This window comes from Populus alba, chromosome 6, assembly GCF_005239225.2.
Source record: "Populus alba chromosome 6, ASM523922v2, whole genome shotgun sequence".
NCBI classification, from domain to species: domain Eukaryota; kingdom Viridiplantae; phylum Streptophyta; class Magnoliopsida; order Malpighiales; family Salicaceae; genus Populus; species Populus alba.
Genome location: NC_133289.1, coordinates 20,685,135 through 20,701,422, shown reverse-complemented (window position 1 = coordinate 20,701,422; position 16,288 = coordinate 20,685,135). Strand labels below are relative to the sequence as shown.

Sequence of the window (16,288 nt, the reverse complement as noted above, 5' to 3'; positions counted from 1 at the left end):
TAATCATTCCAGTTTCATAACCTTAAATGCATCAAGTAACATAAACAGAAAGAAAAAGGATTTCAAATCCAGTGTAGACAACAAAACCCTCTTCTGCAAACCTTCAAGATTAACCCAAAAACATGGCCTTCAACTATAATTTAAAAGCAATAATAATAATAATACCAGCACTGATAAGGAATAGTATTACATCAAAGACCAGACTAAAGCAAATCGACTTTTTCAATAATAAATCTAACCCATGGTGACGAATTGTGAAACAATCCAATTTACAGAACCAAAGTATCCATAGAACTGATTAATCAAACTCAGATAACCTTAAAGAGTATATATATATAGATCACATCATTATCAAAAGAATTTTTAAGGGAATTAAAAGATTAATTTAAGCCTCCCAGGCAGCAAAAAAATGTAAAAACAATCAATTACACAACTTAAAACTAGTCCCACATCAGGAATTTATAACACCAACACATCAATCTATAAACTTTCAGTGATTGTCGCAGAGACCTTAAGTACAAACACAGGAAATTAGGCAAAGGAGAAAAGGAAGAAAGAGAGCAATACCCATCATCAAATCACCACCATCCGTACATCACTTGTGTGCACCTATCTTTAATCCACCTGAAGCTCTTCCTGAAAGTCCCTTTCACTTTACCTTCAACACTATACATTTTATAGCTAGCAACCCTCTTCTTCCTTTGAAACTCAGGGTCATCAAAGCTCCAAGACTTGGAAGAAGATGAACCAGTATAGCCCTTTCCTTTCTTAACCTTAAAGTCCCTGTTGTTGCCGAAATTGTTGGTGTTATAGCTGCCGTTGGCCACCTGAGTCTGTGCGTAGGAGGTGCTATAGGACCTGAGCTCATAAGAAGAAGTTGGTGGCCTTTGGGGACCATGATAACTCTCCATCTGCATCATATCATTCCCATGAGAATAAGAATACGATCTTGATCTGTTGTAGTCTTCCATGGGATGAGGAATATGGTATAGGTATGCTGCGGAGACGGAGAGAAACAGACATTGAATGAAGGTAGGAGAGGTTGTTTTTATTGGTTGAGCTTCTTGATTCTGACAGAGGAGGAAAGAGTAGGAATAATGGAATGGTGGGGTCCAATCCAACACAGGATGAGATGCTCGAGTTCCTTTTTCAACTTTTTTTTTTTAGCTTGGATTGACTTACTGGACATTTTTCTCGATGAGTGAATCTACATGGCGTGTTTAATGGGCAATCATTTTGTCTAGGGCAGTAGTTTTTTACTTGTGCGTTTTTTTCTTCTGCATGTTCGTGTTTTCAGTATTTACCTGTCAGAATGAATAATACCGTCCTTATGTCAGTATTCATGACTGCAATTTATGTTTATACTTTTTATATATTACTATTATCTGTTTTGTATAGAGGGAAATCCAAAATCTTTCGATGAGATAAAACTCCTTGTGTGAAATTCCCTTGACCGGGGCTACCAGCACACCACCATGTTTGAAATCAATTTTCATAGAATTTGATGGAGTAGATTCACTAGGAGGAATTCTTACAGTTCTGTAACCGAAAAGTTTTACTCATACTTTTCCTAATAATGGTTCACTATTTGCAGCAACATCATCATCATCAGTGGTATGAAGCACATTTTTGTATGTTTCGCAACGGTCATGATACGGCTAATTTATTTTAGTGTATTCGAAACAACATAAGATTTTCCATTACCACATGCGGCAAGGTAAGAGTAAAACACACTACAAAGGCTTGTGAAAATGATATGTTGCGTCCACCGTGGAGAAACAAGGGCTTCAATGTCTAGAAATAATGGCAAGTTGTGTTCGCAAGAATTTCGACTCTTAGCGGAGTAGCAAAATGCTGCTCTTTGATCAATTAGAAATGTGGTCCGTGGAGTTCAGCATAAGGGAGGATTCCTGTGCTCATGTTCAAGCAAATGGGCCATGGTGGTTGACCAGGTGCAACGTGCTCATCATTTCGTCTGCATTCGGGTCAATAGGCTACGCCTTTTCAGTAAAGACTATTCAACCTCTCATCACAGACCGAGAAACCCATGTGCATTCACGATCGATGATAATATGCAGAATCATCACGACCCGACCACCCAAACTAGCAGATTAAAATAGGGATTTATATCTTCCTAAATACGTGAAGACTATATAGACAAGTCAGAATAGTTAACGGTACCTAATCAGTAAACTCAGGTAGAAGAGCAGCATATGCACACACGATAAACAACAAATTCCCGTGGAATGACTGATAAATAACATATGCATGCTCCCATAAAATCATCGGTCCAAAGATAAGGGCATATCCCAGCCAAAAAATTAGGTGAAATAGCATATAATATATATTTGTTGGCACTCCATATGCATATACATGCCAGCCCGGGCAAGTGAAGGTGCTTTGCTAATATCACTCTGAACAGGATCCCTCGGCTTAGCAAAAACACTTGTGTTGCACAAACTCAAGTAATTGAGGCTTTAGGATTTGAATATGTAAGGATCCGTTTCCTCCGTTTAGTTCTTTCTAAGAACATGACACACATACAGAAAAGGGGGGGGGGGGCTTACTAATGGAAAGGACAAGGCATCAAGAAACACAAATTAAATATTGCTCAAGAGAACAGCAACGGAGAGCCCAATATTATAACATAATGACTTTATCATATGTTTTTTACCTACATGAAATTCCCTTGCATAAAATGAAAAACCACGCAGAGAGTAAAATATTATGATGGACACTACCATAATTCTGCAAATTTTACTCCGACACAAAAAGGAAAAAGCAAAAACAAACTTGCAACAAAATTTAACACAAGGGACTCCTGCACCCGAAATGGGATTGACCCCAATCTCAAATGCTCAGAACCAAACCTGCAGGGCTAGTCCAATCCATGCTAAATAGAGGCCCCAAAACTGCAAACAGCATAATAGTTTTAACTTCCAAGCTCAGCCATTTACCTTGGAGAACCAAAATTGCTTCAAAGAAGATCAGCAACATTTGATGGCAGCTCCTCAACCGTTACATTATAGAATCTCTGGATGTCAGAAAGCATTCTTTCATCATCCCTGGTAACAAAGTTTATAGCAACACCCTTCCTTCCAAAACGTCCACTACGACCAATACGATGGAGGTAGTTCTCTGGCTGGGTAGGGAGATCATAATTGATCACAAGTGAGACTTGCTGGACATCAATACCACGGGCCAACAGATCAGTAGTGATCAGCACACGAGAGGAACCAGAGCGGAATTCTCGCATAATAATGTCCCTTGTGTTTTGGTCCATATCTCCATGAGTGGCAGAGACTGTGTGATCACGACTGCGCATCTTGTCTGTGAGCCAATCCACCTTGCGCCTGGTGTTCACAAAGATAACACTTTGGGTTATTGCCAAGGTCTCATATAGATCACAAAGTGTCTCAAGCTTCCATTCCTCCTTGTCAACATTAACATAGAATTGCTTGATACCCTCAAGGGTAAGCTCATCACGTTTCACTAAAATCCTCACAGGTTTATTCATGAACTTCCTCGTAATTTCTAGGGCCTCAGGTGGCATAGTAGCAGAGAAGACCCCAACCTGAATCTTTGGGGGCAGTAATTGGAAAATATCATATATCTGTTAAAAGAAAGTTTGATCATTAGAGAGAAACTTCCAGTAGAAACACTCGTGTGTAACTTCAAAGTGACATTACCATGCAAAAAACAGTAGAAAGCCTTAAGAAAGAACGCATGTGCAGATTGAAGTAAAAGTAGGAACCTGATCCTTGAATCCTCTTGAGAGCATTTCATCTGCTTCATCCAATACAAACATCTTGATATAGTCAGGTCGAAGTGATTGTCTCCGCAACATGTCAAACACACGACCAGGAGTACCGACTACAACATGAACCCCAGCTGAGAGAATACGCTGATCCTCACGAACACTAGTTCCACCAACACAAGCATGAACCTTCACACCCAGATAATCACCTAGTGCTCTCATAACCTTTTCAATCTGTTGAGCTAGTTCTCGGGTAGGTGCAAGAACCAATGCTTGGCATTCAACTATATCATAATCAAGCTGCTGCAAAATCCCAGAGCAAAACGTAGCTGTCTTTCCAGTTCCTGATTGTGCTTGTTGGATTACATCAAGTCCCTTGCAGAATGGGACAATCCCTCTTTGCTGAATTGCAGATGGCTTCTCAAAACCTTCAAACAAAATTAGATCACACCATGAGATCTCAAATTTGCAACAGCACAGACATAATGTCTAATGCATACAAATATATTCCAAGGACAAAACAGGAGCTTTAAAATAACTGTTATTAATCATATACAATAAAAAGAATGGCAACACAAAAAAAGCAGTTGATAGGTGGAGTATGAGAAACTAAATTCAACCCAGCCAACCACCTGAAATCTGAATTTTATTTTAAATTGATCTGATTAGGCAATGAAAAAAATCTCAAATGCTTGCATATGTAAACTCAGGCAACCAGAAAAATTTCCAAATTGTGCTTCATCATGCAACACCACTCAGATAAATTCAACATGAAAAGGATTGCAGTTTTAATGCCACTCACCATATGCGTAAATACCCCTCAGAAGGTTCTCCTTCAAATTCATAGCATCAAATGTTTCATGCACCTCATCATATGAGGTAAAGAACTCCTGTCCTTCAGTTGTGAGCCTGCACTCATCAAGCTAGCAAATTCAACATCATAGGGCACCAGGCAATTACGGATAAACAGAAGCCAATAAATTGTAGACACTATTCAAACAGTGAAATAGAGACAAAACACATTATAACCAACAAACCTCGGCAAACATATCATAGAGCAAAATAAGGACTTACAGCTCATTCATCTTAGAATCAAATTGACGAGCATCAAACTGGGATCCTTCAGGTGCCGAACTAGCCATGACTGCAAACAGTAACCAACAAATAACTCAGTAACCCAATAACAAACTCATCAAAGAGATTTTAGTGGGTGTTTGGGAATGTGGTAGCTTTTACTTTTAGGTGCATTTTACTTGAAAAAACATCAAAGTGATGTTTTTTATAAGTGGTTTTCGAAGAATTTGATGTACCGATATTAAAAATAAAATAAAAAATCTGAAAGAAATCATTTTTCAAGAAAAAACACTTTTGAAAAAGACCCTGCACCACAATACAAAGCACACACCGAATAAAGCCCATATGATAATTCACTACAAAAACCATGCCCATCTTTCCCATAACAAGGGTGGGGAAAGTAAATCCTTTCTCGCACCAAATTCACATCCCTATCAAACCGAAAAACACATCCAATTTTCCACCAAACCCAAATCGCTAGGCCCCCACAAAATCATAATAAAAAAACGTTAATCAGCGATTATTCATCAATCAAGTACAGATTTTTAACACTGATTCATCTTTAACCATCGCAAAACTCAATAAACAAGGTCTTAAAAGAACAAAAACTTACGGATCTGATTACAAACAATAAAGAACAAAAGCAGCAAGAAAAGTTAAAAGAAAAACAATGAGATTGTCAGATGATCGAAACATTAAATCAAGAAACAAACAAGAGTATACGGATTGGTTACCTGGAAAAAGTGATGATTGATAAGAGAAAAGAGATAGAAGATTTGATTGAGAATCCACAAACTCCTCGGATCTTTTTGTAGTTTGTTTTGGAGGAGTTTCAAGGAACACTCTGTTTGATTAGATAGTTAGATCGATAGCAGCACTGTGATGTGAGGAAACGATACGGAGACGGGCTTGCTTAAATTATGACCCTAATCAAGGGATTTTTTTCCCGTGCCTTGGTTTTTTAATTTACCATGTCGCCCTTTTTTCCTCATGTTTAGGTGGGCCTTAATGGGCTTACAGGTGAGGAAGGCCCAATTCCGATCTTGTTTCACGAGAGCATAGTTGCAAGCGTTTCATAAATTGCAAGTTTGCACATTAAAGCTTCTCAATTTATTTGCCCGCGCGCTGCAGTGAACTAATAATAATTTTTTAAAATAAAAAAATATTAAAAATATAAAAATATATTTTAATAATATTATTAAATCTAATCAAATAGATGAATTTTTAAAATTTCGTTCAATTTTTTATCAGATTCAAGCAAGTCTACACAGCTTTTCAACTTTAAAAATAATAAAACAATATATGAAAAAAATTGAAATATCCCCACATTAGGGCTTAGTTTTTTCAATCAAATGATAAAATAATAATTTATCTTTTTTTGAAAAAGACAACATTGGTTTCATCCCAAGCTTTCATGGTTTGGAAACTTTATTATACAAGTCTACAGTGGACTGCATTTTGATCCACACTATACTTACTCAAGTTTGCTAGATTTAAGCGTCTTAAGTATGATAAACATGTCTAATTTGACAAGTAATAAATAAAAATGAGAATTGTGTATATTAGTTGTTAAGAGAGAAAAAAAAAACGCAAATAATCAATCACAAGCGGCAATCCAACCATTATCTATTTACACGTGTCATACCATATAAAAAAGGATACGACTACACATTCAGTTGGAATGTCAGATTTGGCCACCAAGAAGCGTCATCTGCGTCTTCTTAATAGCATGGACATCACCCATTCGCTGAGGAAAAAAAGAAAAGCCAAAAAAACATTTATCCACAAATAAAAATTTAAAAATAAAATTACTATTATAATTCCTTATAAAAAATCTCTTTATATAACGATTTTCCTACACCGTTTAACTGTTATTATAATAATTTATATAAATCTTTATATATCACCAATGAAATATACCAAAAACAAAATCAAAAAAATAATTTAAAATAATTATAAGATTTCTACTATATTCCAAATAATAACCAAAAAAACAATTCCAAAATTGAAATTACAAAATCTCCATAGAGTTGAAAAACAAAACCCAATAATATTCAACAAATTCTGTCTTCACACTCAGACTTGTTTCTTTCCCTTTTCCACTTCTCTTTCAAAAACCAACGTGTCCTTTTATACAGATCAAAGATCGATTCTGTTCATTCCACTCTTCAAACCCCTATTATCGGCGCCATATTTTGCAGCAAAAAGAAAGGCGTTTAGAGTGGGTTTTATGCTGCAGAACTGGCTGTTTCAAAGGTGTTTTTTTTAGCGTGCTTACAGCTATAAGTGTTGTACAGTAGTAGGGGGAAAGAAATCATATATGTGTTCTTGCCCGTCTTGGTATTGGATTTTCTTGATTTGGAACTATTATGTGGTGGTTTGGTGGCTGCGTGGCTGGTGGAAGAGGGGTTGTGGTGGCTCGTGAAAGGCGAGCAGGAGGCGTGGTTGGTGGCTATTGTTCATGGTAACTAATGCTCTTTTGTAAGTTCCAAGAGCACCGCCATTTCTACATGCATCTGAAGCCTTGTTAGTTATTCTTAGAAATTATGGGGTCACGGCTAGAGGAAATTACAAAATCACGAACCATTAGAGGATTTTAATTTGTTGCCAGATTTTGTTTCCCACCAGGAGATTTGGTAGATGAAAAAGAAGAGAATTGAATTGAATTGATTGATTGAGAGAGAGAGAGAGAGAGAGAGAGAGAGATAATTTGTGAAATATAATGAATTGAGGTTATTTAGATGATATTGTATACAAGGATAAATTTTTCATTTCATAAAAATTTAAAATTTACATTTACTCAAGATATTAGCGATAATTTCTGAAATTATAGAGTCAGAATGTAATAGCAAATAAAGTATGAGAAGATTAGTGTAATTTTTCTTTATAAAATTCCAATGATTTATATTCTTGAGTAAAAAATATACTTTTAAGTTTGCTTTTAATTTTTTTTATTCACTTATTTCCTTTTTCAAGAAAACATGTTTTTTTTATTAGAAATATATTTTTTAAAATAGAATAATATCATTGTTTAAAAAAAAAAAGCACTCGTTGATACTTTCCAAGCAACCATATAAAAATTAAAAAATAATTTAATAAAACTATATTAAAATAAAATAACAAGCATGCTGGTCTAGCTTCCAAACATGCCTAGGCCTTTTGCTTTTAGACCAGGTATGGGGGTTGAATTTTCTAGGTCTTAGAGCGTGTTTGACAGTGTGGTAGCGGTTGCTTTTCAAATAGCTTTTTAAAGCATGCAAATGATGTTTTTTTATTTTTAAAAATCATTTTTGACATCAGCACATCAAAACGATCCAGAAAGTACAACCGTCACTCAATTTTAGCAAAAAAAAAAAAATTTTTTTTTTTTGGCAGCAATGCCAAACGGGCTCTTAGAGGGCTTGTGCCCTAGCCCATTATTTTATATTTTCTTTTTTTAATAAATTCTTATTTTTTTAATAAATTCTTCAAGTAAAATCATCAAGATAATATTTATAAAATTGTCCAGTAACTTCATCAATTTTTGAAAATAAATATGATTTACATAGTTTTTTCTTTCTTTCTTTCAAACGGGGAGAGTTTTTGTGACAAGCCTCCAAACTTTTGAGCCTTTGTGACTTGTAAGGCATCTCATAAGTCATAAGGCTTACTATAATTTACCACAAATCTATTAATGATGATTTTAAAAATAAATAAATAAAATCCTGTACTCCACATGCAGTCGCTAAGAGCATCTTCAATGGAGAAGCTAAATAGATAGCTAAAAATAAAAAATTAATATTTTAACTTTTCTTTGCTTGTTTTGCACATTCCAAGAGGAAAGCCAAACAAAATGCTAAAGTGTATTTTCTCTCCCACAAATGTTATTCCTACATATCTCTTAAAAGAACCAAAATTAATCAAGTGGGCCAACAAAAGAATAAACTAATTAAATCTAGCCATGTGGAAAAAAAATAATAAAAATCATTAAAAAAAATAAAACACTTCTTTATTCTACTTTAATAGAATTGACTTTTTAAATGGTTTTTTTCATTGGAATATACATGATAAAAAAAATTATATTTACACTATTTAAAATGTTATTTTATCAATTTATTTTTTTAAAATAGCATTTATTGGAGATGCTCTAACTCCCTTAAATAAGTCGAAGAGTCACAATTTTCCATTGATTTGCGAGCCAACATAAGCAGCCCCAAAACTGTTGTAAAAAATATTTTAAAAAACACTGCTTTTCTGACAATACTGCAAATTCAATTCTTCGGTCGTTTGAGGTTTAATATTTGCAACCGATATTCGATCACAAATACGATGCAAATCTTGCGTTTTATTTTAATAACTTGCCCTTTTCTTTTCTTTTCCTGGTGCTAGCTGAGATTTGGCTGCAAAAACTGCATTTCTGACTATTGCTATTGAAAATCAAACATGTCCGCTGGATTTCTTATCTGAACTTTAAATGAAATTATATAATAGTTATTTTACTATAAATAAGTTGATTCAACAAATTTAAAAAATTTAGACGGTCGATAAAAATAATATTTTCTAATTTTGATATCAATAAATTTTATGGTTGAGAATAATTTTCTATTCAATATTTTTTAATTTCAACTTTAGTAAAAACCAAGAGTATTTGCATATGAATATTTTAGATTTTGACACCAATAAATATTAAATGAGTATTAATAAGTATTAAGTGTATTTTTAATTTTAGCATTAATAAATACAAATATTCACAACTTTGGTATCCTAAATACATGTTAAGATAAAAAGTTTTGATAAAAAATATTTTTTTGTTGAGATTTTATGAAATATATTTTTGTTTTTATTATTCAATACAATGACTCGTTATGAATTCATTAACCTCAAACACAAACAAAAAGTTTTCTAATATAAAAACAAGTTAATAGTTTCATATTTTGAAATTTAGGTTTGCTGGCCTAATGATCTTTTAATTTAGATCAAGTCCTAATGGACTTTATAAATCTTGTTATAAGGTCTAAATATGCATAAAAAAACATTATTTAGTTTTTTTTTATTTTTTATTTCTGACAATGCTAAAATAAATGCCACAATGTGCAAAACAAAGGTTTTTTATTTTACAATTCTAAGATATGCCATAATTATTTTTAGATTGAACTTTGCAATGAAAAAAAATTCAAGATAATTCTTTTTTTTTAAAAAAAAAAAGGAACCTCAAATGAGCCCATAAAGAGAAAAACTCCAAGCACACGCATGTTACCGAAGCTAACAGATTAACCAAATCATGAACCAAAGCCCATGAGTTCAAAGTCAACACTAACCAGACCACATCCCATGACAACAGCCCATCATTTTACAATTCTAAACTGTTGACTTTTCTTAAAATCGTTGTTAGACTCTTATTAGTGAACCTCCATGCAGATCCTCCTGGGTTTTTAAGAACAAGAAGGAAACCAAAAAGATAACTACAACTCAAGTTTATTCCGTGTTTGGTGAAAAGAAAACACCATTAGTTTTGTCATTGTTGGATTATAGGATGGATTTCTTTTTGGTGTCAAGTGATCATTGTGAGGGCAAAGAAAACTGAACTAACTAGTGAGATTTGAAATAGACAATCTACTCTAAGATTTGGAGCAGATTCGATGTGATTTGGTGAGCAGATTGGGTTGAACCGGGTTGAATCGAAGGCATTTTGGTGATTTCTCCGGCGGCTTTTAAACAATAATCAAATAACATGTCGTTTGTATCCTTGGATTTAAAACAAATAACGTGTCATTTATTAAAAAAAAAGAAGAAGAATTAGATTCAGTAAATATCAAATTTTAATTTGCCTCTTGAATTTCTAAACCTTTCAATTAAACCTAGAATTATCCTTATCTCTTATAATATTTTCAATTTGACCTTTGAAATTTTGCAATTGGACTCTTGGATTTGAATTTTCAACTTGTCCTATAAAATAATCCTTAGTTTTAGGTTTTTTCAATTCAGTCCACAATTGGATTTTCAAATTTCTAATTCATTCAATTTCATCATTGATTAAGTTAAAATTATTACTATTTAAGACTTTATCTCTTGAAATTAAGTAACAAAATAATTAAATCTAAAAAAAATATAAGAATGAAATTAAAAAGAATAAGATGATAAAAATGAAATTAAAAAAAGAGAGGAGATTCATTATTCATATGAATCAACTCTCTCATACCCCAGTTCTTTTTGTTTTTTAGTTAATATACAGGACATACTTTCTTTTGTTTTTTCCTTTGAAGCTAATTATTTGAAAGAGAAGAAGAAAGTCTTATAAAATACCTCCATTTATTTTATTCTAACTTGCAAAGGCAAAAAAAAAAAAAAAAACCCTACATGATCGAAGTCTTTCTCTCTTTTACACACACACACACACACATTCATTATATGAAAACTTAACAAAATCATATCCATTTATTTTAATTTAAGAATCAAGATTTAATTAGCATAAAATTTATCAATATTAAGAGAAATTAAATAAATTCTAGGGTATTCTGAGTAACTATCAATACTTATTTTTAGTGGGTCTAAATATATATATTTTTTATTTTTATATCTGTTCTCAGTAAATATTGATAGTTTTTATTGAATATTTTATATCTGTTCTTAGTAAATATTGATAGTTTTTTATTGAATATTTTAAAATTTCTCAAACGCATTCTATTAAGTAGCTTTGGCATTCTATAAAGTCGCTATACCAAGCGCCTACCTCTCAATATCAACTAAATAATAATACCTCTCATTTTAATTTTAAAAATATAAAAATTCACTCTAAAAATATCACAAAAATATATTTACTTTATATTTCTATATTTTTAACCAAATCTATCTCTATTTTTCTTCTATCCCAATACAATAATAAATAAAACGCAATTATATAGCTTTTTTTTTTTATTAACGTGGGTGTCCGAGCCAGCTTGCGCGCACCACGACTAATCTCACGGCCCACTGAACATCTTGCAAGCCCAGTGAGCAGGTAAGGAACCGCGAGGGTGACATGTATACCACACAGGAAGGATCCAATAGAGATAGGAAGGGAACAAACTCTCCAGCCCCACTCTCACTGGGACTCGAACTGAAGTTCGAAGGAAGAAGAGCTGCCCCAACAACCACTGAGCCAACAACCTGTTGGTGCAATTATATAGCTTTCTTAATTAAATGAATGATCACCCCGGCCACTCCAAGCAATAATTAGTCCATACAAAGAAATTAAACACAGGAAATTAAATGAAATCTAAAGCATCTCTCCATTCATGCAGGGGCAGCAGAGAGAGATGTTATCCTTTATCATACTTGACCCCAGAAACTGTCCACGTCTTATCTTTAATTTGCATGTGTTCCCTAATTCCTCTCCCCCCTCCTGTTCCTCTGGCCTCTGCCCAGAAATATACTAATAAAAAAGAAAGAGGGAAAATGAGAGAGAATATATATGCAGCTTTCTGGCAAATATTAACGGGACAATATTAATTATATCTGGTGGGATGCTGTCACACCTCCACTCTCAGCCAATTGCATTGCATGTTACTGAGTTAAGATGAACAGCATGTGATCAAAGCATGCACAGTTGCACATGGCTTCTGATTCACCTGCATGTTCGCATGCTTCAACCCAGCGGCCGGCAGCGACTGCATGCCTCGTTGATGCATTTGATCTGGGCCGGAATGCCATGGTCCTCCACTCTCTTTTGAATTTTCTATTCTTCTTCTTATTATTAATTGCTCCTCATATGTATAAATATATTCTCATTTACTTTCTTTTCAATCTTGTCTAATTTAAAATGATGTAGCAGTGTATATATCATCTGGAAAAACTAATAATTTATGAAGAAATCAATGGCTGTACTCCAGCCCCCTTGGATACCCCAACGTCTTGGACCACATACATAGATTCTCACACGCTTCAAACTACTTGGGAAGGAACAGAAATGAGCACTAATTCTAGCTAGCTAGGGTGTTGCTAGTCGCCAAGACAGCAAACTTATGGCTGGTTTTTGGCCACCAATTATAGGTAACCCTACAATGCCACTTGTTGCCTCAACAAGGATCCACACTTCTTCTGTCTATCCATCTTCCCTGCTGCCGAAAGTGGTGTAGAAGATAGGGTTGGAACATGGTAGAGAGACCAAAGTCCTCTTTACCTGCGTTAGGGTTTCCAAAAGGAAAAGTGGGTTTACAATATGGCAGAAGATGCTTATCATAATTGGCGATGCAAGTGGCATGCGCTTTTTTGACAAACAGGCTTTGCTTTCACATCTGTTGGCAGGGAATCACCATGGACGTAAGCTCTCCTCTCACTCCCCACTCCTGAAAGGGAAAGTTTCTAGACCATACTATTTTAATGTCTGCTTCCGAAATCGGAAATGTTATAACCAACACATATATTTCCTTTGTACCCACTTCCTAATATCAATAAAAGTACAACCAGACCCCCTAGCTAGCTCCATGTTACATAGCTAAATGAGATGGTGAGCCATAGCTTGTACTAGGCTCAATGACATGTGCAGAGAGACGCTTGTTATGGGGAGATATAGCTAGCTAGTTAGGTTCAAACTTTTTGTGAGGATGCAACCCGGTATTCATTAAGATTACGCTAGCTGTATATTTGCCGCATTTCATTTTTCAACACAATCGGAATTTTGCTTAAAACGAAGGGATATGTTGTTGGTATTTGAAAATTACTTTCGTGGGAAAAATATTTACTGATGAAATCATATACAATAACTTGTTCGTTAAAAAACTTATCATATAGGTAATTTCTATTATGTTGATCATTCCATCAATAATTTAATTATCGATGGATTTATAAAAAGAAAAAGCACGTCAAACAAAAAAAATTATCAACATCATCCCGTCAGTAATTCAATCGGTAAGTATGGCATATCACCAACATAAATGACCATTATTAATTCCATCGGTGATTGAAACTGACATAATTAACCTGCCGGTGATTTACGTATTGTCAAGGGCAATTACTACAATTTTTTAGAACTCTTAGAACTTTTTGAGAGATTTATTTCATCGATCATTCCGTCTATGATTCAAATTATGTCAGCATTATATTTAATATGTTTTTTAGAAAAACCAAAATAAAAAAACTAAATATTTATTACTAATTTTAAAAAATATCAGTTTAAATATAATTTATCTAGATGACAGAAGCTGAAAAAGAAGAAGGAGGAGGAGGCAGATCTTCGTCAGGACTAGAGGGCGACGAGGTAGACTACATGTACCATCGAGGTTTGACAACAGCTCCTCGTACAATAGCTTAAGTTTGATCGCCTCAGACCCAAGTTGGACACTCTCAGCACTTAGTCAAGTCATTTGAGCTTCAACTTGTTTTCATATAATCACTTGAACAACTAGAGATTAGGAGTTCAAACTTGATTACAAGGAACAAATGATCAATACATTATGGCATGTTCACATATCCTCAGTTGTGTTGTTTGAGATACCATAAACCTGATTTCTATTGGGTCCACTGAACAATCCACCCTTCAACCATAAATCTGGATCAAGTTTCGGATGAATCAAATGATCATTTTCGTATCTCTCTTGCAATTTTTTTCAACTCTCTAAGACTTTCTGAAGGATTTAGTATGTAAGTGATTTTGTTTATAATTGTCAATGGAAAAGTCATGTAATGCCTTATCAACTCTCTAGAACTTTTCATGGGACTTAGTCCATCAATGATTTTGTTTGTAATGGTTAATGCTAAAGCCCTGTAATTTTTTTCCTTCTCTAGAGAACTCTTTTGAGAGATTTAGTTAATCGATAAGCATGTACTTTGTTGGTATTTACATTTCATTAGTAATTAAAGCAAATTTTTTTTTGGCAAGTGTTCTAGTTTTCCATATCTATCCATTTATGTTCATAATAATAAAACCACATCAGTAAATATTTCATCAGTGTTAATAATAGTTCATTGTAAATGAATAAACATAAAGATTACATTAAAATCAATTTCATTACACATTGATGTTTTACCATTTGATTAAAATTGTCCTTTTCTTTTTCAAGTTCATCATCGTCATGTCCATCATAATCTTCTTCATTGAATTTATGCTTGTCAATATCATCATCTTCATCAACTTTTATATATCCACTATTTCTCAATACATTATTTAACTCCTCAACGTCAACATTAATAAAAATATTCACAGCAACATGAAAATTTTAATTTTCTTCTAATTTGTTAGACAGAACAACTTGATGTGCATTAACTAATTCATCAATTTAAAAGACATCCTCTCTTATAGTTACTTCATCGTTACCTTATTGAACAACTTGGGCACGACTACTCGGTTTGGTGTTCACTACGGATAACCAATCAACCTTAGAACGATTATTTTTAAACGAAGAAGTGTATATATAATAAACTTGTTGGCATTTATTTGCAAAAACAAAAACATCATTGATGTTACAAAGTCTAACCTTCGTAATAATTTCAAATAAACCATGATGGAGATTTACTTTAATTCCTCTGCCGGTGGTATCATACCAATAGTATTTGAATAAAAAAAAACTTTATTAAGCTTGTTATGATATTGCAGTTCAATCACCTTTTCTAACTTCCTATAGTAATCAACTTCAAGCCCATTAGAAGTTGATCCCGTAACACAAACTCCATTGTTATAGGTCTTTCTACCTCGACCATACTATTATTACCGATGGATTCATTGACGGGTATTAGCAATGAGCATATTTTCTTGGTAACTATGTCTATAATAATAGCATGTCATTTTATTTTCATTCCTTTATTTCCAATTGTTATTCTCTCTGTATTCACCCACGGAAAGATTTCATCGATGTATACCAAGAAGAAATAACAAGGAAATATTATGTTGGTAAATGCTAATGTAATTTACCAACGAGTGTTTTTCTATCGGTTTGTATTTGATAATTTTTTTGACAGTGCAAGGAGAAGAGAACAACCATCATGTGTTATGAGGTTATGGGTGCGTTTGAGATTAGGTTCCTAGATATGGATGCAAACATAAAGTGTTTTAATCATGGAGAATTTTCTCCCAGCTCTCTCTAGAAAACATTGACATAGCCAAATTATATAAAAAATCGAGCAGGCTACGTTTATATTCCCTGTGATATGCTTAATAAGTTGCAATCATCCGGCATTGTGAGCTTGGTTCCGGGCTGAATGATTGGCTTAATCTTGTTGCATAATTACGCTACATTCGACGCGTGCATGATGATCTGGAAAAGGAATATAATTAACGATCTAATTCGATTTGGATTTACCTGCTTTACACAGATATCAAATCTGATGATAATTATTATACAAAACGCAGCAGGGAATGTATAAAAGGTATGACGTCCCGTAAACCACGGTTTAGAGTGATTGGTTAGAACAATTGTCAATGATTCTCTTACAATATTATTTGCTTAATTAATTAATATAAAGCATACGTACTTTAGCGACGTATTAGATCTTTGAGGCTCTGTT

General features: G+C 33.8%; 2 protein-coding genes across 2 annotated transcripts; both read right to left on the bottom strand.

Annotated features, from left to right (window-relative positions):
• Window positions 1–578: 578 nt before the first annotated feature.
• On the bottom strand, window positions 579–971 carry LOC118030875 (uncharacterized). Its single transcript, XM_035035172.1, has one exon. It carries the CDS (start codon window positions 969–971, stop codon window positions 579–581), a length of 393 nt encoding a protein of 130 aa, XP_034891063.1.
• Window positions 972–2,617: 1,646 nt separating this feature from the next.
• Window positions 2,618–5,770, bottom strand: LOC118030765 (eukaryotic initiation factor 4A-9). The gene is made up of 5 exons (XM_035035015.2): window positions 5,566–5,770; window positions 4,832–4,901; window positions 4,560–4,666; window positions 3,755–4,185; window positions 2,618–3,613 (listed from the first exon to the last, which is right to left on the bottom strand). Exons 2-5 carry the CDS (start codon window positions 4,897–4,899, stop codon window positions 2,978–2,980), a joined length of 1,242 nt encoding a protein of 413 aa, XP_034890906.1. The 5' UTR covers window positions 4,900–4,901; window positions 5,566–5,770; the 3' UTR covers window positions 2,618–2,977.
• Between the last annotated feature and the right edge of the window lie 10,518 nt (window positions 5,771–16,288).